General features: G+C 46.2%; 1 protein-coding gene across 1 annotated transcript in view; it reads right to left on the bottom strand.

Moving 5' to 3' along the window:
- The window catches only part of DPP6 (dipeptidyl-peptidase 6), a 308,399-nt gene that overhangs the window by 153,362 nt on the left and 128,286 nt on the right, over window positions 1-26,751 (bottom strand). Inside the window, exon 7 of the mRNA XM_015413434.1 lies at window positions 6,464-6,545. Coding sequence (XP_015268920.1) covers window positions 6,464-6,545 — 82 coding nt within the window. The remainder of the gene's footprint in view (window positions 1-6,463; window positions 6,546-26,751) is intronic.

The raw sequence follows: 26,751 nt of genomic DNA, 5'->3' as shown, positions 1-26,751 counted from the left end.
CAGAATAGAAAAGAAAGAACAGGATAAGACCATGAAACACCAAGACCTACAAAGAGAGTTAGAGCGCCTCTCGGAGAAGAAGGTGACCATTGTGTCAGTTGTCATTGGAGCCCCTGGAGCAGTGCCTAGAGGTCTCGGGAAACACCTGGACATTTTGGGCACTGAGCATATAACACCAGCACAGCTTCAGAAGATGGTGTTGCTTGGAACAGCAAGACTCCTTTGAAGATACATCTGTAGTTCTCAAGAACTTGGCTAGATCTCGAATTGCAGAACACCATCTACTAGTCAAATATCTGACTGTGACAATTAACAACAACAACAGCAACAATACACTTATGTCATAGTTTTCCCATCAGAGTCCTCAAAGAAGACTCAAGACAAGGTCCCCGGGAACATATTTCGCAAAAGCAAAGGTGGGTTCTTCATAGGACTCCTCTTCCAGGAGACCCCCCCCCAATTCTGTCTGACAAGCCAGCCAATATTTTTGCATTCTGTCTGTTTTTCAGTTTGCTCCCTTTGAGGAACCGATTCCACGTCGATTTGTCTTACAGCTAGCAGAAGGGGACCGGCCTAAGGGGATACCTGATTCATGCAGAGTGCTGGCTGGCCCTGGTGTGCTTCCGGTTATCCTGTGTGAGCTGAAAGCAGGCCCTGGGGCTGCACATTGTAAGGGGAAAGCTGGCAACAGTGGGAGGCGAGCTTGCCTGCAATTACTAAGCACCTCATGAAGGAATTCCTTATAATTTTCCATGGGGACCCGGACCCCCCCCCCCCAGATTTCCACAGGAAACAGGCAGAAAGCCACTATTCCAGGTGAAAGCTTGTTAAGCTGCAGAGGCCAGAAGCTCATCTTTCCAAAGCTGGAGGAATCCATCCATGGGACTCAGGGTTACCAACCTCAAGGTGAGGCCTGAGATCTCCTGGAATCATAACTGCTCTCCAGACTACAGGAAACAGTTCGCTTGGAGGAAACGTCTTTGCAGGGCGGACTCCATGGCATTGAGAGCCAGTTTGGTGTAGTGGTTAAGTGTGCGGACTCTAATCTGGGAGAGCCGGGTTTGATTCCCCACTCCTCCACTTGCACCTGGCTGGATGACCTTGGGCAAGCCGTAGTTCTGATAAGAGCTGTTCTTGAAAAAGAGCCGTTTCTGTCACAGCTCTCTCAGCCCCACCCACCTCACGGGGTGTCTGTTGCGGGGAGGGGAAGGGAAAGGAGTTTGTAAGCCGCTCTGAGACTCCAAGTGAAGGGCAGGGTATAAATCCAATCTCTTCTTCTTCTTCTTCTTCTTCTTCTTCATCATTATACCCTGCTGAGCTCCTTCCCAAACCCCGTCGTCCCCCAGGCTCCATCCCTAAATCTCCATGCATTTCCCAACAAGGAGTTGGCAACGGGACTCCTTCCTTGTCCTGTACGCGCTTCCCATCTCCCCTCCGCTTCACAGCTGCTTCTCTGGAGAAGAGCCCCTTGATGTTGCTTCCAACAAGAGCTACTGTTGGTAGACTTACCCCGCCCCCCCTTCTATTTCACAATTCACCCTAACCAACCTAATTATACATGGCAGCCAGCAGCTGGATATTGACTCAGACACTGCTGCAAATGAAAGATATGCAAGAACAACACCATGAAAAATTAATGGTGCCGGGCTCTGTGAATAACCTGCCTGAAAACAAATACACCTGCCAGGCTCATGTTTTGTGCAGATCAAAAAAGCCGGCTGGATTAGAAGGCTGAAGAGGTGATTTCACCCCTGCAAAGAGGCTCTTCCTCACTTCCTATCTGATCGACGCCAGACTTCCTGAAACTCAACCGAATCCAGGGGCCCGAGATCAAGGCAGAAAGCAGTCATATAAATGGAGGAGCCAAATTGAGTGGCCACCTTGTCCAGCTAACAGAGGTTCTTTGGCTACGGCAACTTGGTGCCTTTTGACAACTCCTGCTTTGCATGACCCGGGACAGAAGGCCTGGGAAGGTCTTAGACTCTTTCATTGGTTGCAGATCTCCAAGGATAATAAACATTATAGTAGTAGATGGAACCATATTCTAACTCAGTGAAGACTACGGTTGCCAGGTCCCACCCAGCCACCAGTGGATGACCAGGAGGGAGGCTTGCCAGATCCAGGCTGGGAAACTCCTGGAAATTTGTGGGTAGAGCCTGAAAAGGCCCTGGCCCTAGTCGAGGTGAGATGGATGTCCCTGGGGCCGGGGACCACCAGAAGATGTTGATTGGAAGATCGTAAAGCCCTTCAGGGCTCAAAGAGGGAGAGGCGGTCCCATAGATATGCAGGCCCCTGGCCGTAAAGGCCTTTAAAGGGAAGAAGAAGAAGAAGAAGAAGAAGAAGAAGAAGAAGAAGAAGAAGAAGAAGAAGAAGAAGAGGAAGAGGAAGAGGAGGAGGAGGAGGAGGAGGAGGTTGGCTTTATACCCCACCCTTCACTACCCAAGGGAGTCTCAGAGCGGCTTACAAACTCCTTTCCGTTCCCCTCCCCACAACAGACACCCTGTGAGGTGGGTGGGGCTGAGAGAACTCTGACACAAGCTGCTCTTTTTCAAGGACAGCTGTGCCAGAACTATGGCTTGCCCAAGGTCATCCAGCCAGGTCCAAGTGGAGGAGTGGGGAATCAAACCCGGTTCTCCCAGATTAGAGTCCATGCACTTAACCACTATGCAAATACTGGCTCCAACACCCTGAAATGGATCTGGCACTCAATAGGCAGCCAGTGCAGTTCTTGCAGCACCGGGCAGATGTGGCCCTGCACAGGCAGCAACCTCAGTATCCGTGCTGCTGCATTCTACACCAGCTGCAGTTTCCAGAGCAGAACCAAGGGCAGCCCCACGTAGAGAGAATTACAATAATCTAATCTGGAAGTGACTGTTGCATGGGTCACTGTAGCCGGTTCCCGGGGAGTGAGATATGAGGCCAACTGCCTGATCTGCCTCAGATGGAAAAAGGCAGACCTGGCAGTGGCGGCGACCTGGGCCTCCATAGTTAGTGAGGCATCCAGAAACACCCCCAGGCTCTTCACCTTCAGCGCCGGCACCAACAGGGCCCTGTCAAAAGTTGGGAGCCCAATCCCCGATCCCCGCGACCCAGGTGCAGGACCTCCATCTTTGATGGTTTCAGTTTCAGTCTGCTCCGTTGTAACCAACCAGCCACGGCTTGTAATGCCCTGTCCAGATTTTCTGGGGCAGAGCCTGGGTGGCCGTCCATCAGTAGACAGAGCTGGGTGTCATCTGCATATTGGTGAAAACCCAGGAAAGCGATGGCGAACCTAAACAGCATGATAAAAAGTAGAGACATCACCCGGCCAACAAAAGTCCGCATGGTCAAAGCAATGGTATTCCCAGTAGTCATGTATGGCTGCGAGAGTTGGACTATAAGGAAGGCCGAGCGCCGAAGAATAGATTCTTTTGAACTATGGTGCTGGAGAAGACTCCTGAGAGTCCCTTGGACTGCAAGAAGAACAAATCAGTCAATCCTAAAAGAAACCAACCCTGATTGTTCACTGGAAGGCCAGATCATGAAACTGAAGCTCAAATACTTTGGCCACCAAATGAGAAGGGAGCACTCCCTGGAGAAGACCCTGATGCTGGGAAAGACTGAAGGTCAAAGAAGACGGGGACGGCAAAGGATGAGATGGTGAGACAGTGTCATCGATGCAACGAACATGAAATTGAGCAAACTTCAGAGGACGGCGGAAGACCGGAAGGCCTGGCGTGATCTGGTCCATGGGGTTGCAAAGATTCGGACTCGACTGTGCGACTGAACAACAACAAGAACAACAAAACCTCCGGATAATCTGGGCGAGGGGGCACATGTAGATATTAAACAGCGTGGGGGAGAGAATCGACCCCTGCGGCACACCGGTGAGTGTTATGTCCTTATGCTGCCATCAAACTGATTGCTTACATGTGAGTCGAACGCCGGATCATCATTGCTCTCTGCTTCACCCAGTGATTGGATTGGATGCCATGTCTGGAGTCTGCCTCGCCCACCTGCCCACCCAGCTCTGCCCCCAACCACAGTATCGATCAGTTGGAGGGCAGGGGGAAGGGACCAAATGCCACCTCTCTGATGCCAGCAGTCAGCAGAGAGGTGCTGCTGCCCCAAGGGAAGGAGGGCAGAGAGCCCGAGGCAGCTGGCTGCACCCCTTGGCACTGGGAGTTTCCCCAACAACTTCCCCGCACCAAATGATGCCAGAAATAGCTGGCTGGGATGCTGTCATCTACTCACTCTATTATCTGGGAAGGAAATGCTTATCATGGATCCATACAGTCTCCGTTGTGGAAACACTGTTAAGCAACTAATTTCATTTGCAGAAAGATAAAGAATTAAATCAATCTTTAAAAAAAACACAACATACACGCCACATCACAAAATAACGTTTCTTCCATTTCCTCAGTATTCCTACAGGCAGTTTCTCCTCACTGCATTACCTTGTTGCTCTCCCGCCTGCACAATCACATTATGCACCGCATTATCCTATGAGTACAACAAGCACAAGGACAATGACAGAGCCCTGGCAAGCTCAATATATTGGAAGGAGTTCTGTCAACATCTCAGAGCATCCTCGAATTATCACACAAGGCAATCAGATTCATCTTGGCTCCCCGCCCCCACCAGGACAAGAAAGAGACTTTTGTATCCCATGATGCCCTCATGAAATCTTCTGGCTTTGATTGCAAGAAGACTACCTTTTAAAAGAAATTACATGTGTCCTTTATTGTGATGCAAAAGCCTCCATCACTGCAAAATTGCAATTATTACTGACCCTCCACATTTAGAGGCAGTGTACTTCTAATGTCAACAGCGTCTCCGACATGGCTCATGCCTTGCTTGTGGGTTTTAAAAGCATCCGGATGGCTACCGAGGGAAATGGGAGGTGGACCACTGATCTGATCCAGCAGGGCTCTCATTACGTTCCTATTTGTAGTCACGTCTCTAGCCCTGCAACTTATAAGGTCCTTTTCTTATTATGCCTTATAACAACTCTCTAAACTGCCACCATGATTTCCATTTTAGAGATCAAGCGCTTTGACTGAAAGACAGTCTCTATCAAAGATAACTGTGTCGTTTCAGCCTGGGTTCCAGGTCTAAGCACTACTTCTCGTATTTGCATTTTGCACTGAAATACAGATACTGATTATAAAATATGCATACTTTACAGAGGTTATGTCAGACGCGGGCATTTGACCAACTGTACCTGTTGTATTTCGACCCTGATGATCTATGTATGTAATACCCCTTTTGCTTCTTTGCTCCCTGCACCCCGCTGTGTGTTATTCCTGTCCCCTTATCAGTTGCCCTTGCCTGCCATTGCATTCCAGAGGAAGGGGAGTGAGTGCTCATAGGAGTAGGGAGGCTAGCTTTGGTAAATCTTCTAAGCTGATCCCAGAGACATTTTTCACATGGGAAGTGTCCTTGGAGAAGAGTCTGTGTTTGGCTAGTTGTAGACCGTATATCTCTCATGGTCTTTGTAGTAAGGCTGACGTGTATGACGGGAATGTGGAATTGTAACTATCTGCACCTTTCCTGCCTTAGCACCCCAGTTCTGACAAAGAGTTTGACCCCTGAACATCTCAAATCTCCTAATAAACCTTTCTTTAAAGAGAGCATGTGTGAAGAGTAACTTGACTGGGAACCTGACAGGTTAGGAAGAGCACACAGGCATTTAAATCATTGTAATAATAATTATAATAATTGTTATTATCTTATGGCATTGTGAGTAGTATAGCCAGGAGATCCTAAGATTGTCTGACAGCTGGAAGTTCTCTCTTTTAGCATTATGCACCACTAAGTGGCAAGCTAGACTTGTCACTTTCATAACCATGAAAGAACTGGGCTCCAGTTCCCTTGCCAAGAACTATACCTGTGCATAGTTTATGCTCATGTATTTCAGGCAAGCCTTGCCTAGTGGGAAAACATTGCAGCAAAACAAAGGATAGCTTGAGAAGGTACTGATGTTTCCAAACGTGTATCTGCAAGCATGAACATTCTGATCTGTATATATATCCTTGGCAACTGCCTCCAGACTGCAAAACTAGCTCTGCCTCCCATACCCGATCCCAGATTTGAGAATGTTGTCTCTGAAGCATCATTGTAGTCCACGCCCTCTCCAAAAATCAGCCTCTACCCTTGCAAGAAGCAAACTTTAGAGCTAAAAGCAGTTTCTCAAGCTTTCTTGAGTGTATATGAGGCACTACAGAAAAGCAGGTGGATAAAATGAAAATTCTTTACAGGGAGGGCGATTTGATGGCTGCTTCGTTTCCCGTTTCCAGGTTAGCACAAATGCAAGACGAGGAACCCTGAGCTGCACAGAATCTGAAATATTCTTACTAACTTTTTAAAAAACTATTTTCACGAAGCCTGTGAAAATGCAACATCCACAGCCCCCTGATTTGACAGTCATGCCTCAGATGTGTAATTACGGCCAAGGAGACCTCTTGTAAATACTTTCCCTTACCAGCTGTTGTCCTTTCGGTCCCCATCCTGCGTACTGAAGCTTCGTGTTGCTGACTTCAGGAGGGTACAAATTCTGAGGCTCCCTGCAAATACGAATAAAAAATGAAGTCAGAATCCGATAGTAAAACATTTTAAGGAGCCATTGCGGCAAACGGACAAGAAAATGAACTGTACACTCTGGAAGTTCAAGCTTTGCATCTCCCACAAGTTCACAAGGTTGCCTTAGGACAGCCTCAGTCCCCCCCCCTCTAATAAGAGGATAGTAATACCAGCCTACCTTACAGTGCTGTTGTAAAGACTAAAACAAGATAACACGTGCTATTATTTTCTACCGAACTGCATTATCATGAGATTAATTAAACAAATGTATAAAACAGAATCCAAAGTGCTAATCTGAGGAGTTCCAAGTTTGTCTGTGTCTAGTTTTCATTTACTATTTTTTTTATTAAAATGCTTTTAATTCTATCTTTCTTTGCAAAATCAAAATTGGTATTTATTTTATTAAGATGTTAGCAAGCATCTTGGATATCCCCCCCCCGATTTTAAAAATTGACATATATACATACATACCCAATCTGCATTATCTTTTTTTTTTTGGCCCCCCCGAAGGGGATTTTTTAAATTGCATTTCTATAAACTACAAAGAAAATTGGGATGGGGAATCTAATATCTATAGGAGAAAGGAAAGTTAACAACTAAAAACCCAAGTTGTGAAGATCATTACATAAGCTTTACAATATTAATCTATTCTATTAATATTACAATGAACTTGAATGTTTAAATCTAGCCCCTATTCCCCAAAACCCAATATCAATTACTGATTTAAGACAATCACAAAAGCATCACATTTTAAAAATATACAGCTTCTTGAAAGTGGAATTCAGAGTTCCTCAGCATCTCATTTCTTGGCATTTCTTTTCCTCAAATCATAGTCTCTTTTGGGGGCCACAGCCCCCAAGTCCAACTCAGAGTCCTCCTCAGTAGTTGAAGAAGTGTCTTCACCGCTTTCTTTATCTTGGTCGTCTCCGGACCTTCCCAGTTGCTGCTTCAAAAACTCGTTTGCTTTCTTAACAGAGTCAATTCTTTCTTTTTATCATTTATTCTGAAGAGTAGGCCTCTGGGGATCAACCATTTGTACTGTATGTTGTTTGTTTGTAAAAACAAAGCCAAGTCTTTGAATTTCTTCCTCTTCTTTCTGATTTTAAATGGAATGTCTTTTAGAATCCGGATGGTATTTCCATTGATTTTCAGGGGTGTTCCTGTTGTTGCTTTCAAGATTTGATCCCTCACGTGTCTTTTTGAGAATCTAACCACTATTTCTCCAGGCAGATTATTTTTCTTAATATATTCCGAATATGATCTGTAGATCACATCCATTTCGTTTCGAAGGTATTCCGTTTTCAAATCTGCAACTGGTGCGATTAGATCCGCCAACACTTGTTTTAGATTCTCTCCTTTTGTCTCAGGAACCCCCAGAATCTCAGGATAAAACTTGCTTTTTCCATTTTTAATTGCAACAGCTGAGATTCATCAGAAATTCTTTTCTTTTCCAACTTCTGTACATGCTTCTTCACCTTTTTAGATTTGGCATTAACTTCCTTCAGTGTTTCTGCTGTTTGCTCTGATAATTTTTTAGTTTCGTTTAGTTCCAGTTGTTGTGCAGCGAACTTCTGGTTCAAAGTAGTCAGTTGCTGATTGATGTTAGTCATCTGGTCCAGCAGAGGGTGCAAAGAGTCAGCTAATAGCTGTGAAAGCTCGCTGGTAACGTCCGGTCGTGGGCTTCTACTTCCAGGTGGAGGCTTTAACTGCGATGGTTTCTCTTTATCGCCTCTCCGCCCCACCATTTTTGAGGATTGTTTACTTTTTAAAAAGTTTGCCAAAGTGTCTGTTTTCCACTAAAATGCCTTACTGCGCTTTTGTGTATTACTTAAATCAGTTCTATGGCTTTTACATGCAGCACCCTCTTTTTAAAATGCTCCATCTGGATTTCGCGTCTGGGAGTCCCCCCCCACACACACACTTGCTTATAACAGAGTTCAGTGTTCTGCTTTCAACTCAACTCACAGTTTATCGTGGGTCTTACGACCTGCTTAAGGTACGTGTAAATCGCCCGATCTTCACGCACTTGTCCCACACAGCAGTAGGACCTTCAGGGTGGAGGGAAGCCTCAATTCCCCGGCATCGAGCCAGTTGAAGAGGCAATCCCTCAAAAGCCCCCTGGCTATAAGCCCTTTCGTAAAGGGCTCATGGGGGGTAGCGAACAGTCGCCCCCCCTCCTAGCCACTGGCGTTCAGATCGCGCCCCTGGGAGCTCACCAGGGTTACGTCCGCCATCGTGCCGCCAAAAACCGGAAGTTCCAATCTGCATTATCTTCACCAACTTGCCTCAACTTTAAAACAGTGTGCAATATTTTTATAACTTATATATTTATTGCATACCCCTGTCATAAGCCTCCCTGAGTTTGTTGAAATGCTTTTAGTTCTATCTTTCTTTGCAAAATCAAAATTGGTATTTATTTTATTAAAATGTTAGTGAGGATCTTGGATTCCCCCCCCCCTTGGATTTTAAAAATCTACATACATACATACATACATACATACATACATACATACCCAATCTGCATTATCTTCAACAACTTTCTCTCTCAACTTTAACTCAACTCAACTTTTTAAACTTATATATTTATTGTATACCCCTGTCGTAAGCCGCCCTGAGCCCCTGTCGTAAGCCGCCCACAGGGGAAGGTGGCCTAAAAATCTAACTAATAAAATAAAAGTAATAAAAATAGAGATTTGGTATGTGTTTTGGTGACTGCGATGGCAAGGACGTTTGGCACCTGTTCAGTTTCCTGAACTGAACTAGCTGAATAGAGTAGCTGACTTTTGAGGGAAATATGCTTGTGTGATATATAACAAATACCAACCTGTCACAGTTCCCTTCTCTAACAACATTTTCTGTCTGCTCCTTCCAGCTCCTGTCAGCCAGTTTACTTCATTTTTTTTTTAAAACAGCATCACTATTAAGTGAGGCAAATCTGATTCAGAACTGGAAACTGCAAACCACAGTCTATACAAAATGGTGCTGGATCTAGCCTGGTCATACCTGGAATCAGTGATTGACAGAATGTACAAACCACCTAAAATATATTTTGAGAAACACGTTTTGACTTGCTAATCACACTGAATGGGATGTTTAGCACTCCTTGGCTCAATCACTTGTGTAAATTGCCTTCAGGCTCAGTGAGAAATAAAGAAAGAAACAAGTAAACAAACCCTGCTTTAGGAGGAGAAAGGCAGGATAAATAAAAAATAAAAATTTAAATGACCAAAGCATATACTTCAGTGGTGATGGCAGCTTTGTTTTAGCACAGTAATTAAAAACAGAATCGTACACCAGAGGAGGGGGGATATAGAGATGGAACTCATTACCTCCCTCGTCCTGTATGTTCAACTCACTTCCACAATACACCGGTACTTGGTCCTGGGAACCGGGTCAGTGAAGATGGACGATGGCAAGTTGTGAATCATAATGACAAACACACTGTAGAATAACTGCTCTGAGCAACTGAATAGGTGTGCAAAACCCAAATGGTGTTAACATAGAATGATTGACAGAAGCAGATTCATACAGGCAAGACACAGCTTTCCAGTGGATGCGTGGACTGCTAGGTCTGTATCCCTCAGGAGGAAAAGAGACTGATGTTGGCTCACTGCTTGCCTCTTCCCACACTACTAGGGTTGCCTACCCCCTGGTTTGGCAGAGGTCCCCCGCTTTTTTGGGGCTTCTACCGGCTGGCGGCCAGCTGGCTACCAGGGAAGCCCCATCCCCAAGCCCCAGCACCCACCGCCACCCCTCTCCCTTCTCTCTTGAGACATAGGAGGGAAAAGGGTGGTTGCGGGCCAGCCACGCACTCGATCTCCGTGGAGGTCAGGCGCGCAGGGAAACACTGGCTCCCTGCAGTTAAAGGGACCCCTTTAACTGCAGGGAGCCAATGCCCCTGTCAGGTGGGTGGGCGGGGGACGTCCCCAACATGACGTTATCACATCGGGATGCCCCGCCCCCTCCAGGAACGCCCCCCAAAGTCCCCCGCTAGGGGCGAAGATAGGACTTGGCAACCCTACACACTACTGCCAGTTAGAAGGAGGCTTTGGAGGTGCTGGACAGGTCTGAGATGAGGGACCTTTGCAGCACTGGCCTGCTCCTGGGTCATTTTAATTTCCCCGTCTATCCTTCCATAGCGACTTGAGTGCTGGACCAGACCAATGGTCCATCTGTGTTCTTCCTCCGGGTGTGGAGATTTCATTTACTCATCATGGCTAACCACAAATAGACCAGCACCTATGATAGCTCACTATACATCCAAGTGCTGTACAAAAAATGAATTTTTATTCAAAAAAAGTTATCTTTCTCCATAGTTTTCTTCATACAAAAACATCACAAGGAGATGCAGTCTCAAAAAGTGGAACACAAAGGCAACATAGGTTTAAAGGCACTATACATACAGTCCAGTACCTTGTGCCTGGGCACACAATCCTGAAATAAAGTCCAACAGGTTTAACTGCCACGTGGCCTGATAGAGGGCACAGCTTTTTGAGACTGTGTCTCCATGCAATGTTTTTTGCATGAAGGAAACTATGGAGAAAGATATATTTTTTTGAATAATAATAATTCATGTTTCGTACAGCACTTGGATTGGGTCCTTGACAGAGGTCATTTCGGGGGGGATCGCGGGGGATCACAGTTCCCCGGGGTGAGGTACGGGGGTGGGGCACATGACGAAGCCCCGCCCCCTGCTTCCGTCCGCCCCGCTTCCGTCCCTCATTCAGCCAGGAGAAGGCAGGAGAAGAGGGAGGGTAAGTTGCTTCCTCCCTGCCTCTCCCCACCCCTGCCTGCCTGGGGCCAGGGAGGGCCTTCGCGGGGCTTCCTTGCACTCCCGCTGCCCTGGCAGGTCCACCGCCGGGCCCCTCATGGGGCTCGGCAGTGGAGCTGCAAGGCCGGCGGCAGCAGCCGGGACCGTTGGGGGCGGGGTGTGTGGCCTTATGACACACTTCCGGTGATGTCAGGGGGTGTGGCCTTATGACACACTTCCGGTGATGGCAAGGGGTGTGGCATATGCTAATGAGTTATGCTAATGAGTCCCCCTAGCTCTTTTTCTACGAAACAACCCCTGTTCCTTGATAGTAAACCTCCAGGTGGGGCCTGAAGATCTCCCAGAATCACAAGCGATCTCCAGACTACAGCAATTGCTTCCCCTGGAGAAAATGGCTGCTCTGGAGGGTGGGGCTCTTTGGCTTCATATCCGTCTGAGGTTCCTCCCCTCCCGAAACCCTGCCTTCCCCCTGCTTCCCCCACCCTCAAACCTCCAGAAATTACCCAATCCCGGCATTAAGTATCGAGACGAGGCAGCTCTTTTCATAACAACATGCTTCTTTACTGAACTTCAAAACCAGCCTGAACTCACTGGCTCAACAGGAGCCAATTTATACTTGCAGAAACCACACCCACCTTCAACAACCACCAATACAAAGTAGGCAGCTAGGATACTTCATTTGCATAAACCGTATACAAAGTAACTATCTACGGAACAGCTATTGGATTATAAAGCAACAAATATGATTGGCCATTCCCGGCAACATAGCCAATGAGGGCCTTTGGAGCCTCCACTCAGACTCAAGCTCCAGAGATACATAACACTCGGGACGGCAACCCTAACCTACTCAAAGCATCACGTCTGTACTGGAAAAATAGGTTAAAAATACTTAGATATTCAGAGTTTGCAATGGATCTTTGCTTCACTGGAGAGGAGGCATTTCTTTCCATGCAAAAATCTTTATTTATAAAGGATAGGGTACACAGGAAACCTACAAAATAACAAAGGCTACATCTCTACAGCTTTACAGACTGACCACACGGTCTCTCAACAGCAACTGTAATGGAGATTCCCTTTCTTCTTGACCGCTAGAAGGAAATCACCTGATTACATTAACCAATGATGTTTGTAGACAGACTTCAGTTTCCTGGGCTTTGATTGCACTGGCTCTGTGCCAGATTTCCTTCCCGGTCAGGCTATACAATAGCATGCAAGGTATACAGATTAACCCTATAGTGAATGGAATTTAGACCTTGCAACTCACATATTTCCAACAGTCTGGGCCTGGAAATTGTCTCTTTTATGGGTAAAAGGATCAGGGTAGGCATGGAAAGAAGAAGAAGAGTAGGTTTTTATATCCCACTTTTCTCTATCCTTAGGAGCTTTGCTCACTGCTGGTGGGAGTGTGTACGGGTGAAGAAATTCTGGGAAGAAGTTTTAGCAATTATTCACGAGATCACCAAAACACAAGTACCGCTCAAACCGGAAGTTCTATTTTTAAACACCTGGTCAAAAAATCTACTTAACAGACCTCATAAAGAGACCATTGAAGTCATGCTGGATGCAGCTAAAACGACTATAGCATCAGTCTGGAAAGATGTCAGGGCCCCAACACTAGATGCCTGATTCTGTAAATTATGGAACCACTTCCTTATGGATGCTACTACAAACAAACTACATTACTTCTCTCACAGAGATAATCACTCAGATTTTATGGGAAAGTGGTTTCCAATATTGGATTTCTTGTCTCGGCAGCAATAGCTATCCTCTCAGTGGTCTCAATTCCACAAATGGATTTGAAAAAGTAAATTGTTATGCTTGGTTCGTCAGGTGCATTGTTTACAATACAAGTGTTCCCATATATTTCTTGGATGTGGGTATCAATACTCAAAAGCCGAATCAGGCTAGCTTATACTAAAAGAGTAAGATCAACATAAGGTAGTCTGTTTACAGGACCAAAGCTATTCCGCCAAGCGTTTAACAGCCCAGATCACTCTAGCACTTTATATGGACGGCCACCATGTGCAAACTGTAATGCTCTAATTGTAATTTTATTGTTAATAAGTTATATTGGCTGTTTTATTGATCATTTTTAGATGTACTGCATTAATCTTTACTGGTTTTTAATTGTTGTAAGCTGCCCTGAGCCGCTTCGGCGGGAGGGCGGGATAAAAATCATAATAATAATAATAATAATAATAATGGAAGATAATATGGTTAAGAATAACTTGACTCTGTCTATGTAAAACAAATACGAAAACAAACTTTATTGTTCTACTATTCAGTGTTATCTATGTTTACTGTTTCTGTATACCTCTTTGTCAATTGTTATTTCTTCACTCTGAAAAATTAAAAATAAAAATAAAAAAGCAGGTTACCATCGCGTGGAGTAGTGGGGAATCAAACCTGGTTCTCCAGATTAGAGTCAGCCATTCTTAACCACTACATCACGCTGGCGGCAGGCGGGTGGGGCGGGGGAGTCCTTCAGAGCAGAAAAGTTTCCTTGTTCAACTAGAAATGTGTTGGGCAGACTTTTCACTGTTGCTGGTATAACACAGCCATATATACAGCCCCCCCCCAAAAAAAAACACCCTGCTTTCCAAATAAACAGTATGTTCGGCTTAAGAGTTCAGACTTGTAACTAAGGGCTTGGGGGAATAGATGTGACACCACGAAGGCACAGTCCCAATTACGAGCCACAGTCCCAACCAGGTAACACACAGTCCCTGTCATTTCTGTGCACGGCATCATCTTTCAGAAGGGCGAGAGTCTATTGTAACAAGAACCTGCAGTAAAAACCTGCTTGGAAAACTGATCAGCGGCGGCAGCAGCAGCACAACACAGATGCACAAAAGCAGCCTTGATTCCTGCCACAGAGAAAATCGGCGTCTATTAAAAAGCAAGCGTCTTTTCTCTCCCTCCCTACCTGAACTATTATTTTTAAAAGAGGAAAATAATTCAGCCTTCCAGTTAATTTCCGATATTTGTGGACGAAGCTCTTCTACAGAAATAAAGAGCTCTATTCTGCTTCCAAAAGCCTCTTGATAAACAAAGACGGCCGGCATTTCAACAGTATCTCAGCCAAGAACGCATCCAGCTGTGCATTTTACAAGCCTGGCTGAGCATCGCAGCTGGTGACAATGCCAGAGCCAGCTCCAGGTTTTGGAGGGACCCACACAGAGAGTGCCCCCTCAGCCCTGTGCCCCCCCACCAGCCCTCCACTCATTTCTCCCTTCCCACCCAGTCACATAGCTCACCTGCCTGTGCAGTTTGGTGTAGTGGTTAAGAGCAGTGGACTCTAATCTAGGAGAACCAGGTTTGATTCCCCACTCCTCCACTTGCAGCTGCTGGTGTGACCTTGAGTCAGTCACAAGTTCTCACAGAGCTGTTCTCTCAAGAGCAGTCCTCGAAAGAGCTCTCCCAGCCCCACCTACCTCACAGGGTGTCTGTTGTGGGGAGGGGAAGGGAAAGGAGATTGTAAGCCGCTCTGAGACTCTGAAATCCAATCTCCTCCTCCTCCTCCTTCCACTCATACTTACAATCCCCCATATACCTTTACCACAGCAGCACTGAGCCACCAGCATACACCACCCAATGCCCTTCCTCAATGACACTGGGCAGCATATGCAACCAGGAGCTGGTGGGTAGCCGAAGAGGCACTAGGGCAGGGAGTCAGTGGCAGTGGGACCCACCAGAAACCCTGAGCCCTGGAGTATTGGCCCGGGTGAGTCCATCGTTGCTAAAGACGCTTAGTTGCCCTGAGTTTTGGGAGAGAACAGTATTAGCTGCTCTCAGGGGAACTTCCTGTCTCTCATGCTAGTTAACAGGGCTTATCTTCAAGGCCTGGGTTGTTCCCACACACACACACTGGAAGCCAGGGGCAAGATGGTCTGGCTCCTCCAAGTGTTTGGGGTAGCTTAATTAATCATTCTCTGGGCTTGCAGCCAGCATTTAGGCTATAAGATGTATAGTTTTATGCACTTGGTCTTGAGGGTTGGCTCAGCTCTGCTTTGCATGTGTGTGCGCTTGAGGCTAGCTGATTGACGCTTGGCCTGAACCTTCTTTGAGAACTCTGATGTGTTATTAAAGATCTCATTATAACTAAACCTAGATCTCTTGTGATGGTTCTTTTGGAACTTCTGCAAACCTATGGAGCTCCTGACCAGGGTCCATATAACACCTGGTAGCTGCACCAACTCAGTGCATGCTGGTGCAGGCCTTGATTGGTCCTCTTTTTGACCTAGGACAGTTTGTATCCTACAGCAGCTGGAGTGGCCAGAGGAAGAAGATAGGTTTTAAGAGAGCTGAAGTTGATAGGTGGACAAGTATTGCTGCCCTTGGTATTCTCATTCCGTTATTTTGCCCATCACTGCCTTGGGTCAACTGTGTGAGTTGGGACAGGGATCTACATTTCTCAAAAGCTCTATGAAAACTGGAAAAACCAGTTTGACCAAGAAGATGGTGGAAAGAGGTAAACACCAGGGGCAACTGTGACTTTGAATTTAGAATGGTCATCTGCTTGTAACCAGAGGGGTCAGATGGACATATAATACATCGTTTCCTTCTCCTGGGGTGTCATGTTTTTGTTTTGACAGATTTTTGAAAGCAACGTGGAAAGGCATGCAGATTTCCTTACAATCTATACTACATTGCAGAATGCGGTTTTCCCTTTTGTAATTTAAAAGCAGGATATACATCCTACTGAGCCACCAGTGAACTTTGTGGCAGGGGAACAAATAGGGCTGCCAACTCTGGATTGGGAAATATCTGGAGATTTGGGGGGGGGGTGGAGCCCGGGGAGGGACCCCAGCAAGGGGGGGGGGCAGAAAGCCCACCCTTCAAAGCAGCCATTTCCTCCAGGGGAACTGATCTCTGTAGCCCAGAGGTCAGCTGTTAATCCCAGGAGCTCTCTACGCTGCACCTGAAGGCTGGAACCCCTGTGTGCAAAAACCATTACACAGCCACACTGGTCCACACAAAATCCAAAACCGAGAACATAATCTGTGTAATATATTTTATTAGGAGAAAGGCCCGTTGCGGAAATGAATGCAATGAGCTCTAGAAAGAGGGCCTGGGTGAGTGTGGTGTCCTGCAGCAGTTGCCAGTTGTCCCCCCCCCGCCCGCCTCGTGTCCCACTCACTCACCCAGCCAGCAGGTACTTGGCCCCGAGGGGCTGGTGGTAGGCCACGGGGAAGCAAAATCAAGATGGGGGGTGGCGGGATGTGTTTTTGAGACATTGGCGGGCGAGCCAGGAAGGGGTGGGGGGGCTCTGGGAGCCTTCTCCTGCTCGCCCGCTTCGGTGGGCGGACAGGAGAAGCAACGGGGAGGCTTTTGAATGCCTCCCCGCTCCCTTCCGGGCTCTTCCTGGCTTGGCCGCCTCAGCGAGTGGGCCAGGAAGGGGCGGGGAGGCTCTGGGAGGCTTCTCCTTCCTGCCCGCTTCGGCGGACAGGCAGGAGAATCGAGGAGGCTTTTGAATGCCTCCCCACTCCCTCCCGGGCCCTTCCTGGCTTGGCCGCCTCGGTGGGTGGGCCAGGAGTAGGTGGGGGGCTCTGGGAAGCTTTGGCGGGCGAGCCAGGAGGGGGCAGGGGGAAGCCTCAGCCTTCTCAGTGTCGGGCTGGCAGAGCGTCCTTCCCGCTCATTGTCTTACACCACACTGAGGCGACAACACTGGCTGCCGCTTCTGTGGTGGGTGGGACTGCAGCAACACAGGCACTGGATTGGCACACCATGGGAGTGACAGTTCAGGGAGCTAAAGGCTTTGGGAGCGTGTGGAACGTTGAGGCAAGAGGGACGCGAAAACTCTTTTATATATAAGGAGAGATTAGGGAACAGCCGAATTGACACTGAACACCGTGCAAGCCTTTGAGATCAGCAGAACTCTTCATCACGCAGTGTGTATAGAAACAGCCCCACCCTGAATAAAGGGAGGGAGGACAGTCCCCTTTGCCAAGAGAAGGAAGAGGAGATTGGATTTATACCCCACCCTTCACTACCCGATGGAGTCTCAGAGCATCTTACAATCTCCTTTTCCTTCCCCTCCCCACAACAGACACCCTGTGAGGTAGGTGGGGCTGGGAGAGCTCTTTTGAGGACTGCTCTTGACAGAACAGCTCTGAAAGGACTTACGACTGACCCAAGGTCACACCAGCAGCAGCATGTGGGGGAGCGGGGAATCAAACCTAGTTCTTCAGGATTAGAGTCCGTGCTCCTAACCACTACACCAAGCTGACTCTCTAGAGGAACAAGAGGGATCTATACCCACAACACTGATGAGAATTGTCAGATCCTGACAAGATCAGGGATTGCTGTACTGTGTTATAATGAACACAGGTGATTGTAACAGCTGATGGGAGGGGGTGTTACAGGTAGAGCGGAAAACAAGGATATCCAAATGACTTCCGGCAGTGGGCAAGGGAGACTAGATATGGAAGAGAGATCCCGGTAACAACTCCTGGACCAGAAAACCCAAACATCCTGCAATTCTCTCCTCAAGACAGAGGTTGCAAGGCAAGCCATACCTTCTGTTTCACCTTCTAGCAATGGGTTGAAGCTCCTGCAGTTTCCTGCATAAGTGAACAAGGGTGTTTTTTTTAAAAAAACTTCATCCTTAAGATAACCATCTCTGGATTGTGTAAATAAGGCCTCGGATACCTGTCTTCTGTAATGTCTATCACTTCCTGGCCGTCCTGTCTCTTCTCCTCATTCTGTCAGTTGCACTAAACACAGTGGCTTTTCCAAGAGTCCAATTTAACTCAGAACTGGACATCTCCTCCCCCCCCCACAGTCTTCCCTTCAGGCCTCATTTGTCAAGAACTGGCACATAAATAAGGGTTTGGGACGTGATCTCCGAACCCTAGTGGTTCTCCGGCTTAATACAAATGTTCCCACCAATCTCACCCACTTCTGTTACGTTCAATATCATCTATCCTTTTTCCCTCTTATTTAACTAGCCAGCTAGGATTTATTGAAATTAATTCGCACTTCACTCAACCTCAGTGCCCCCAGGACAGTCTCAACGAACTCATTGCTATGCAAAGGTACGCATTTCTGTGATAGTAAATAAAATAAATAGATCAGCAAATCTTGAATAGGAAAATTGAGATGCTCATTTAATACTTCTGCACAAAACAAAACAAAAATGTGCCTGGGTGGGTCACCACAGGAATGAAACAGTACTAAATAAAATTTAAAAAAATCCAACCAAAGCACAGAATCTAAAACAAGAGAAAATCATAAGCATCAACTCAAACGGCAGCCCACTTCAAAACACAGGCATCGTAATGAGGGGTGCAGACCAATTAACGATAAGCAAAACGAAATTTCAAAATGTCTTGACCTGCCAATTAAAGACATTTAAGATGGCACCAGGGACAAGGAGAAAAGAAGGGCATTCCATGGGGCGTGGAGTCAGTAGAGTTGCCAGACCCCCTTGTGGAAGTGGGGCTCTCCCATGGCCAGGCCCTGCCCCCAGCTGCCAATCAGCTGACCAGTGGGGAGACTTACCTGTAGAAAGAGGAAGACCTAAGCCACATTGCCATCGCACACAGGAAGTGATGTCATAACACCAGCGACCTCCGGGTGACGCTCTGGTATTTGGACAAAAACTCTATGGTAGAAGCCAGGGCCTACCACTTTGTCTTGGTAAGTTCCCCCATCCGCTGGTTGCCTGGCAACCCTAGGAGAGGGAGGAGCCACTGAAAAGGCCCTATCCTTCATGTTCACCTACCTCATCTCTGAAAGCAGGGGAACACAAAGACCGACCGGTGATAGGGATGCCAGCTCCTGGTTGGGAAATACACAGAGATTTTGGAGGTGGAGCCTAAGAAGGGCAGGCTTTGGTGAGGGGAGGAGCTTCAACGGGTTATGATTGCACAGAGTCCACCTTCCAAAGAGGCCATTTTCTCCAGAGGAACTGATCTCTGTCACCTGGAGGTCAGTTGTAATCCCAGGAGGTCTCCAGCCACCACTCAGAGGCTAGCAAACCTATAAGGGAGCGATCCAAAGCAGGCTGGCTCAGTTAATTTAATTTAATGAATTTAATTTAAATTAAGAAGCTGGATTTTAATTTTTTAAAAATATTTCTTTTTTATATATACATATTTTGTTTATTAAGTTTTATATTATACAGCCACAAGCATTTATACCTTCGCAGTCACATTTTGGAGGACTTGTACATAGTGAATTTTCCCCACCATTCATACATTTTTGACCATTTATTCTGAAATACTACTTCTTCTTTTCCACATAATAACATTGTTAGTTTATCTAGTTCCGCTACATCTAGCAATTTTTTTTGCTATTTCTTTCCTAGAGGGTAGTTTATCTGTTTTCCAATTTTTTGCTACCATAATTCTTGAGGATGTTAAGATATACGTGAATAGATATTTATCATTTTGATCAAAGTTATCTGGGATAATATTTAACAGATATATTTCCGATACCAAATTTAAATTTACCTTCATTATTTCACATATCATTAGTTGAACCATTTTCCAAAATTTTTACATAATACCACAGTTCCACCACATGTGCATAAACGTTCCTACATTATTCTTACATTTCCAACAGTTCTTTGATAATTTTGGGGCACATTTTGCAATTCTATCTGGTGTCCAATACCAGCAATGGAACATTTTATATCTGTTTTCTTTATATGCTGTTGATCCTAAAAATTTCATTACCTTCCATATTTTATCCCAGTCATCAAATTCTATTGTATAGCCCATATCCCTCATCCATGCTAACATAGTAGGTTTGACCATCTCATCTTCCATATATCTTTCCAGAAAAAATCTATATAACTTTTGTATTAGTTTGTCACTCGACGACAACCATATTTTATCTAATTCATTATTTTCCTTGAGAAAACCTATTACTTTATTTTTGTTATAAATGGACATTAACTGTACCAATTCCCACCATGTTATATTGGTATTTTTTGCTTCAAAGTTTTTGATCTTATCTTTTTTATCTAATAGCTATTCTTGTTATTATCTTCTCATTCATCAGGAGTGTTGGTTTTATAAACGCCTCCAGTGGTGAGACCCATCTTGGTATTTTTTTCATAACACCTATCTTTTATGCTTCGCCAATATTTTATCAGCGCTCCCCTCAATACATGTTGGTGAAAATTTTGATGCAATTTGTCTTTATTGTACCAAATATAGGCATGAAAACAATTGAACATATTTTGTTTCTAAGGGACCAACAACAAAGGTTCCTCTGTTATCTCGAAGGCTCACGGATCCATCAGGGAATGAGCTTCCATGGAGCCCGGCCAGTTTCATCAGGGGCATGTCATGGAGAGTGAAGATGATGGATGACTGTTGGGCAAGGTGAGATTAAAAGATGAACACACACATAGTGGAAGCAGAGATCCTGTTTGCGAGTCAACCAGCAGAAGTTAATGAGAATCATTCACTTGGATGGACAAGCCCATGGGCTTCCTGACCCTAGAAACCGAGTCCTCCGTTTTCAAACGTAAGAAAATTATTGTTGGTCGTTTCTGAAACATCCTAAGGGAGTAGAGCAACCAGCTCTGGGTTGGGAAATACCTGCAGAGTTTGGGGGTGGAGCCTGAGGAGGGCGGGGTTTGGGGAGGGGAGGGACTTCAAGGGGGTATCATGCCACAGAGCTGACCTTCCAAAGCGGCCATTTTCTCCAGGTGAACTGATCTGGGTCACCTGAAGATCGGTTGTAATCCCAAGAGACCTCCAGCCAACACCTGGAGGCTAGCAAACCTATAAGGGAGCGATCCAAAGCAGCCTTGCTCAGAACTGAGTCCCCTTTTATTCAGCAGAACTTGGTGGTGGTGGAAAGTGCCATCAAGTCATATCCAAATTATGGCAACCATATAGAGTTTTCAAGGCAAGAGACAAATGGAGTTGTTTTTTTCATGGCCTGCCTTTCCATAGCAACCATGGACTTCCTTGGTGGTCTCCCAGTTTGGTGTCGTGGTTAAGTGCGCGGACTCTAATCTGGGAGAACCAGGTTTGATTCCCCACTCCTCCACATGCAGCTGCTGGATGACCTGGGGCAAGCCATAGTTCTGTCAGAGCTGTCCTTGAAAGAGCAGTTTCTCCCAGAGAGAGTTTCTCTCAGCCCCACCGACCTCACAGGGTGTCTGTTTTGGGGAAGGGAAGGGAAAGGAGTTTGTAAACCGCTCTGAGGCTGTGGTAACATACACTAAATAATCCCCTTTCAATCCACTTTCAGCGCACTTTGCAACTGGATTTTTACTGTGTGAACTGGCAAAATCCAGTTGCAAAGTGGATTGAAAGTGGATTGAAAGTGGATTATTTAGCGTGTATGCCTTCTTGGCAATTGGTGGGGGACGGGGAGAAGACTTACCAGGCGTGTGGGGGGGGAGGCCCAGGCTACATCGCTGGCAATGCCGTGATATCACTTCCAGTGTGCACAGTCGGTAACATCATCACGTTGGGAAATCCAGGTTATTTGGGCAAAAATTTCTAGATAAAATGGCTTCTACCATAGAGTATTTGCCCAAATACCACAGCATCATCTGGACACTGCCGATGTGACGATGTCCCTTCAGGTCCATGCTGGAAGTCACTTCCATGGTGGAAATGATGCGGCCACATTGCCAGTGATGTAAGCCTGGGCCTCCTTCCTGCTCCTGGTCAGTCCCCCCGCTGGCCAGCTGATCAGTGGAGGGGAGGGGGGTTGAGCCCATGGGCGAGGGAATCCCCCGCCTCCAGTGGGAGCCCCCAGGAACCCTACATAATCACCCAACAAAACGAGAATCTGAAATGACATCTAGTGCCAACGCAATGCCTCTAAGCAAAACTTAACAGTCAAAGAGTGTGGACTATACTGCTGTGTATCGCTTACTATAAGTAGGATCTTATCATCTGATTATCTAGTTTTTAATACCACTTAATGTCTCATGTCAAGATGCACACTATGCTTCTTTCTGGTTGGTCCCGGACTTCTACAATCCTCATGCATTGTTTATTGAATGTCCCATTTTGTTGCTTGTACTGACTCACTGTGTGTAATCTGCCTTGGGGCCCTGTGTGAAAAGTGGACTATAAATAATGGGAAGGAAGGAAGGAAGGAAGGAAGGAAGGAAGGAAGAGCCCTGAAACAAAGCTGTTTTACAGGCATTTTGAAAGGCCAATGGTGAGGCAGTTTTATACACATCCTTAGGGAAACTACAGAAGAAGGAGGAGGAGGAGGAGGAGGAGGAGATTGGATTTATACCCCGCCCTTCACTTGGAGTCTCAGAGCAGCTTACAAACTCCTTTCCCTTCCCCTCCCCGCAACAGACACCCTGTGAGGTCGGTGGGGCTGAGAGAGCTCTTGTCAAGGACAGCTCTTGTCAGAACTAAGGCTTGCCCGAGATCATCCAGCAGCTGCACAATAATGTGGCTAGAATAGAAACGCTGAGATTAATAAATTTAAGGATAATATGCATTATTCCGTTTGATCTGGTGCAGTTGGTCTCTGAGTTACTTGTGATATAACATAAAAAGCTTAGGACAAAAGAAAGACAGCAAAGGTCTGAAACCATGCTGAGGGTATGCAACTAAGCATGCAGAGGTAACAACCAGGAAAAATGTCTGAGAAAATCTAAGTCGGTGCACGGGTTCATTCTTCAGGTCCCTGGGCCCCAAGCTGCAAAATCGGCTTTGATGGTAGGAACCAGCTCATTGAAATGAACCTGGAAACAAACAGATAACCTGTGCAGCTGTCTTGAAACTGGCATAAAATGCAGATGAAGCAAGCATTTTGCACTAAGTGAACCTAATTGAGTTCTCTTTTAGGACAGCGGCACCTGTAACACACACGTTAGAGTAATCCAACCTGGAAGCTGGAAGATCGATGCAGTCAGATCTGCTAAATCCAGAAGGGAGCACGCAACTTCCAAATCAGATGAAACAGAAAGAAGGCGTTTCTGAGAAACTAGCAAAGCTGAAAGTGACTTAATTTTCTTACCAGTACGGCCTCTCTCAGGTTGCTCAAAGCAGAGGGTGAGAGGTACCATTCAACTTCCTTACTGGTACTCTGTACCAGCTCACTTTCACCCCTGAAAGCAACATCAGCCTGCTTCTTCCAAGGGCAGTGGTTTGGACCAGGTTCTTCACATGATGATCCTACTCCCATCTAAAATGGGAAGATCAACCCCCAACTAGAAGGTCAAGCCTTCCCAACCAGCATTGCCTCCATCTTAATTTCACCTTGTTCTCCTCCATCCACTTGACCCCCAAATCAAGGCACTGCTTCAAGACAGCAACAGCCGCTGCTGGAGGCTTGCTTAATGAAATATAAAGCTGGGGGTCATCAACACAGGGGTGATATCCTGACCTTGAAGCTATGCTGGCAAACATTTATATATACTGATGCGTTTACAAGAGCTGGAAACGAAGGCGGCATGGTATAGCCCGATCTCATCAGATCTCGGACTCTACGCAGAGTTGGTACTTGGAAGGGAGACCACCAAGGAAGGCTCTGCAGAGGAAGGCTATGGCAAACCACCTCCACTTCTCACTTGCCTTGAAATCCCCTTGCCGGGCCCGGGATTGGCATAAGTCTTGGATGGGAGACCACCAAGGAAGGCTCTGCAGAGGAAGGCTATGGCAAACCACCTCCACTTCTCACTTGCCTTGAAATCCCCTTGCTGGGGTCGCCATAAGTTGGCTGCAAGAGCAGCAGTCATGTCTGGGAGATGAAGCAGCCCAGGTGGGAATCCCTGATTGTTAAGCAGGCACATGTGTGAGCATCAGAACTCGAGTCTCAAGCCTTCAGCCAATCTTGGACTGGTAAACTGAGGGATGCTGGGTTCAAATTATTCCCCTTCCAGGCCAAGATTTTTCACAAATTCGTGCCTGTACATCACCTCCTAACTCTGCCCTCCAAAGCTCAGAAACGGAGTCTGCAGTGAGATGCCACAATGCAGTAACCAAACAAAGGGGGGGGGGGACACAGAGAAGGTTGTATGAAAAGATTAATGTAATTTTAAACCTTGTGCACAGAACAAACCTGATGGGAGGCTGCTGAGTTGTAAGAGAACACGCGAGCTCTCAAAAGACAAACATGGCACTGTGACAGAAGGAGAAGGCCTTGTTAAGAAAAAGTACATGACTTGTTTACTTCAACACTTGCAAATGAGGAAAAAAGAAGACAGATGACAGAATGAAAACTCTTCCCTGGAGACCCACAGGAGGAGAGGAAGGAAAGACACCCACGTCTTATGAGGGGGAAGAAGGAAGAAGACGCTCAGGGAAATTAAAGGCTTGCCAGAAAGAGACGATCAAGAAACCACCCTGTCTGAGGGCCAAATGACACATCAGATCGGTGACTGACCTCCCACTGTTGTTTTTTAAAAATTAAATGTAACCAGGGAAGGGGGGGGGATACCTGCTAATTTGGTAAGAGAAGGGGGGGCTGGCATTTTCCTGACCACTGCTCCCCTCCAGCGTGGTGTGGACTCTAATCTGCAGTGGACTCTAATCTGGAGAACCGGGTTTGATCCCCCACTCCTCCTCCACATGCAGCTAGCTGGGTGACCTTGGGCCAGTCACAGTTCTCTTGGAACTCTCTCAGCCCCACCTGCCTCACAAGGAGGCTGTTGTGGGGAGAGGAAGAGCTGCTCTGAGACTCCTGACAGTAGAGAGAAGTGGGGTACAAAACCAACTCTTCTTCTTCATGTGGCAAAAAATGCAGTTCTGTGGCTGTTCAGAGAATTCTAACAGAGGTTTCCAGTTACGGGGAACCCTCTCTTACAGGCTTGGGCACCCATAAACATATGCACAATTACGTACGTGTCAAGAAGCAAATCTCATTTTCTCTTGTGTCTTGACAAGGCTCCGGTTGCAACCCCTCCTCAGTCATGAAGGCCGCTGAGTAGCCCCAGGCCCCTCATTTATTGCCTAAACTACCTCCACACAGGATAGCAGAGAAAACGTCTTCTTAGATGAGACAACAGATTGTGTGGCTCAATCCATTCCTAAAAGGCTCCTAAAGCATGTACCTGCAATTTGCTTGCATTATAAGGCCAGTCCATTAGGAAACCGCATTTGCTTTTGCAACTAGGAGAACCAGAGAAGAGAAATAGAGGCTTGCGGAAAACAAGCTTGCATGACCATATTAGGCGTTGCTAGGCCCGTTACTAGGGGAGTGCTGACCTTTGCTTGTTGTTACTGCTCAGTGCATACCTCCTTTATCAAGAAAGATTCACACCTGGCTGATGACAGGAAACTATCCGCCTTCCCACAAGGGACATGTGGTCAGCCAAGGATGTTGTGGTTTTGAAAAAGTACAGACTGCTCCAAAATGCTGTCAAGGTCTTCTGTCTAATAATCTTGCATGCTAATTCTAAGAAATGACCAGGAAAAATGATTTTTTTTCTGTACTCCGTGGAAAATCTATATAAGTCTGTCCCACCTGCATTCGGGGTGCAGCCCTGTTTTGAGAGTGCCCTGAGGTGCTTTCGGCTGTACCTGCGCACATAATAAATAAACAGCTGTTGACTCTCCTTCCTGATTTCTCTGGTGGTCTGTCTCTCAGAATTTCCCGCTATACTCCTACAGATTCAGTTTGCCTCTAGAGTAAGTATGGAAGGGAAAGTTTAATTCTTCAACCTTCACTCAGTTTCTCCATTCAAAAGTAGACTCCCCCTCAAATATGAAAGTTCTAAGGGGGGGGAGTGTTTTATAAACAAACCTCTTTTCACTTAATAGCAGAGCCAGGAAGCCAGTTTCAAAGTTTGGATTAACCCCCCTCTCCCGTCCCTGTATGGCCCCAAGGCAAACTGCGGCAACAGGAGCCTGCACTCAGAATTTCATGGATAGACTGCAATGCATAATCTTCATTTTCTAGGTCTGAGCCTTAATGTCCTACATAAAGACAGATTTGAGTACGTTTGTCCATCTCATATTGGCACAAACTTTCATTTTTTCTTTTTCCAGGTGACTTTCACAATCATCTCATCATGGGATACTAAATGTCTTGTGAATTGTGGAACAGAGGTTTGGTTTGCGTCTGAGCCACTATGAGGAATGCACTTGAAACCTGAACAAAGCATGGCAAAGCATCCTGCATCCTGCACTTTCAGGCAATTTAAAGCACAGTCCTATGCAGAGGCACTGCAGTCTAAATCCACTGATCTCAACAGGCTGAGACTGGAGGAATTCAGCCCAGGATTGTACTCTGAGTTCTTTAAGGATCCCATTATACAGTGATGGCAATACCCTCTGTGCAATGGGGAAAATACTAAAGATATCACTTCATTTATGAAATCTTAATTAATTGCATGGATTGTACTGTGCAATTATAAACAGAGTTGCACACTTCAAAGCCCATTGGCTTCTGTTTAGGGTTACTTTAATTGATAAATTAATTCATTGGTAAAATCTGCAGAGATGGGCATATGGATAAAACACTCCAGCATCCGTTCT

The sequence above is a fragment of the Gekko japonicus genome, unplaced genomic scaffold (assembly GCF_001447785.1).
Source record: "Gekko japonicus isolate JY-2015 unplaced genomic scaffold, Gekko_japonicus_V1.1 scaffold105, whole genome shotgun sequence".
In the NCBI taxonomy this organism is placed as follows: Eukaryota; Metazoa; Chordata; class Lepidosauria; order Squamata; family Gekkonidae; genus Gekko; species Gekko japonicus.
This window is presented reverse-complemented; position numbering and strand designations above follow the sequence as displayed.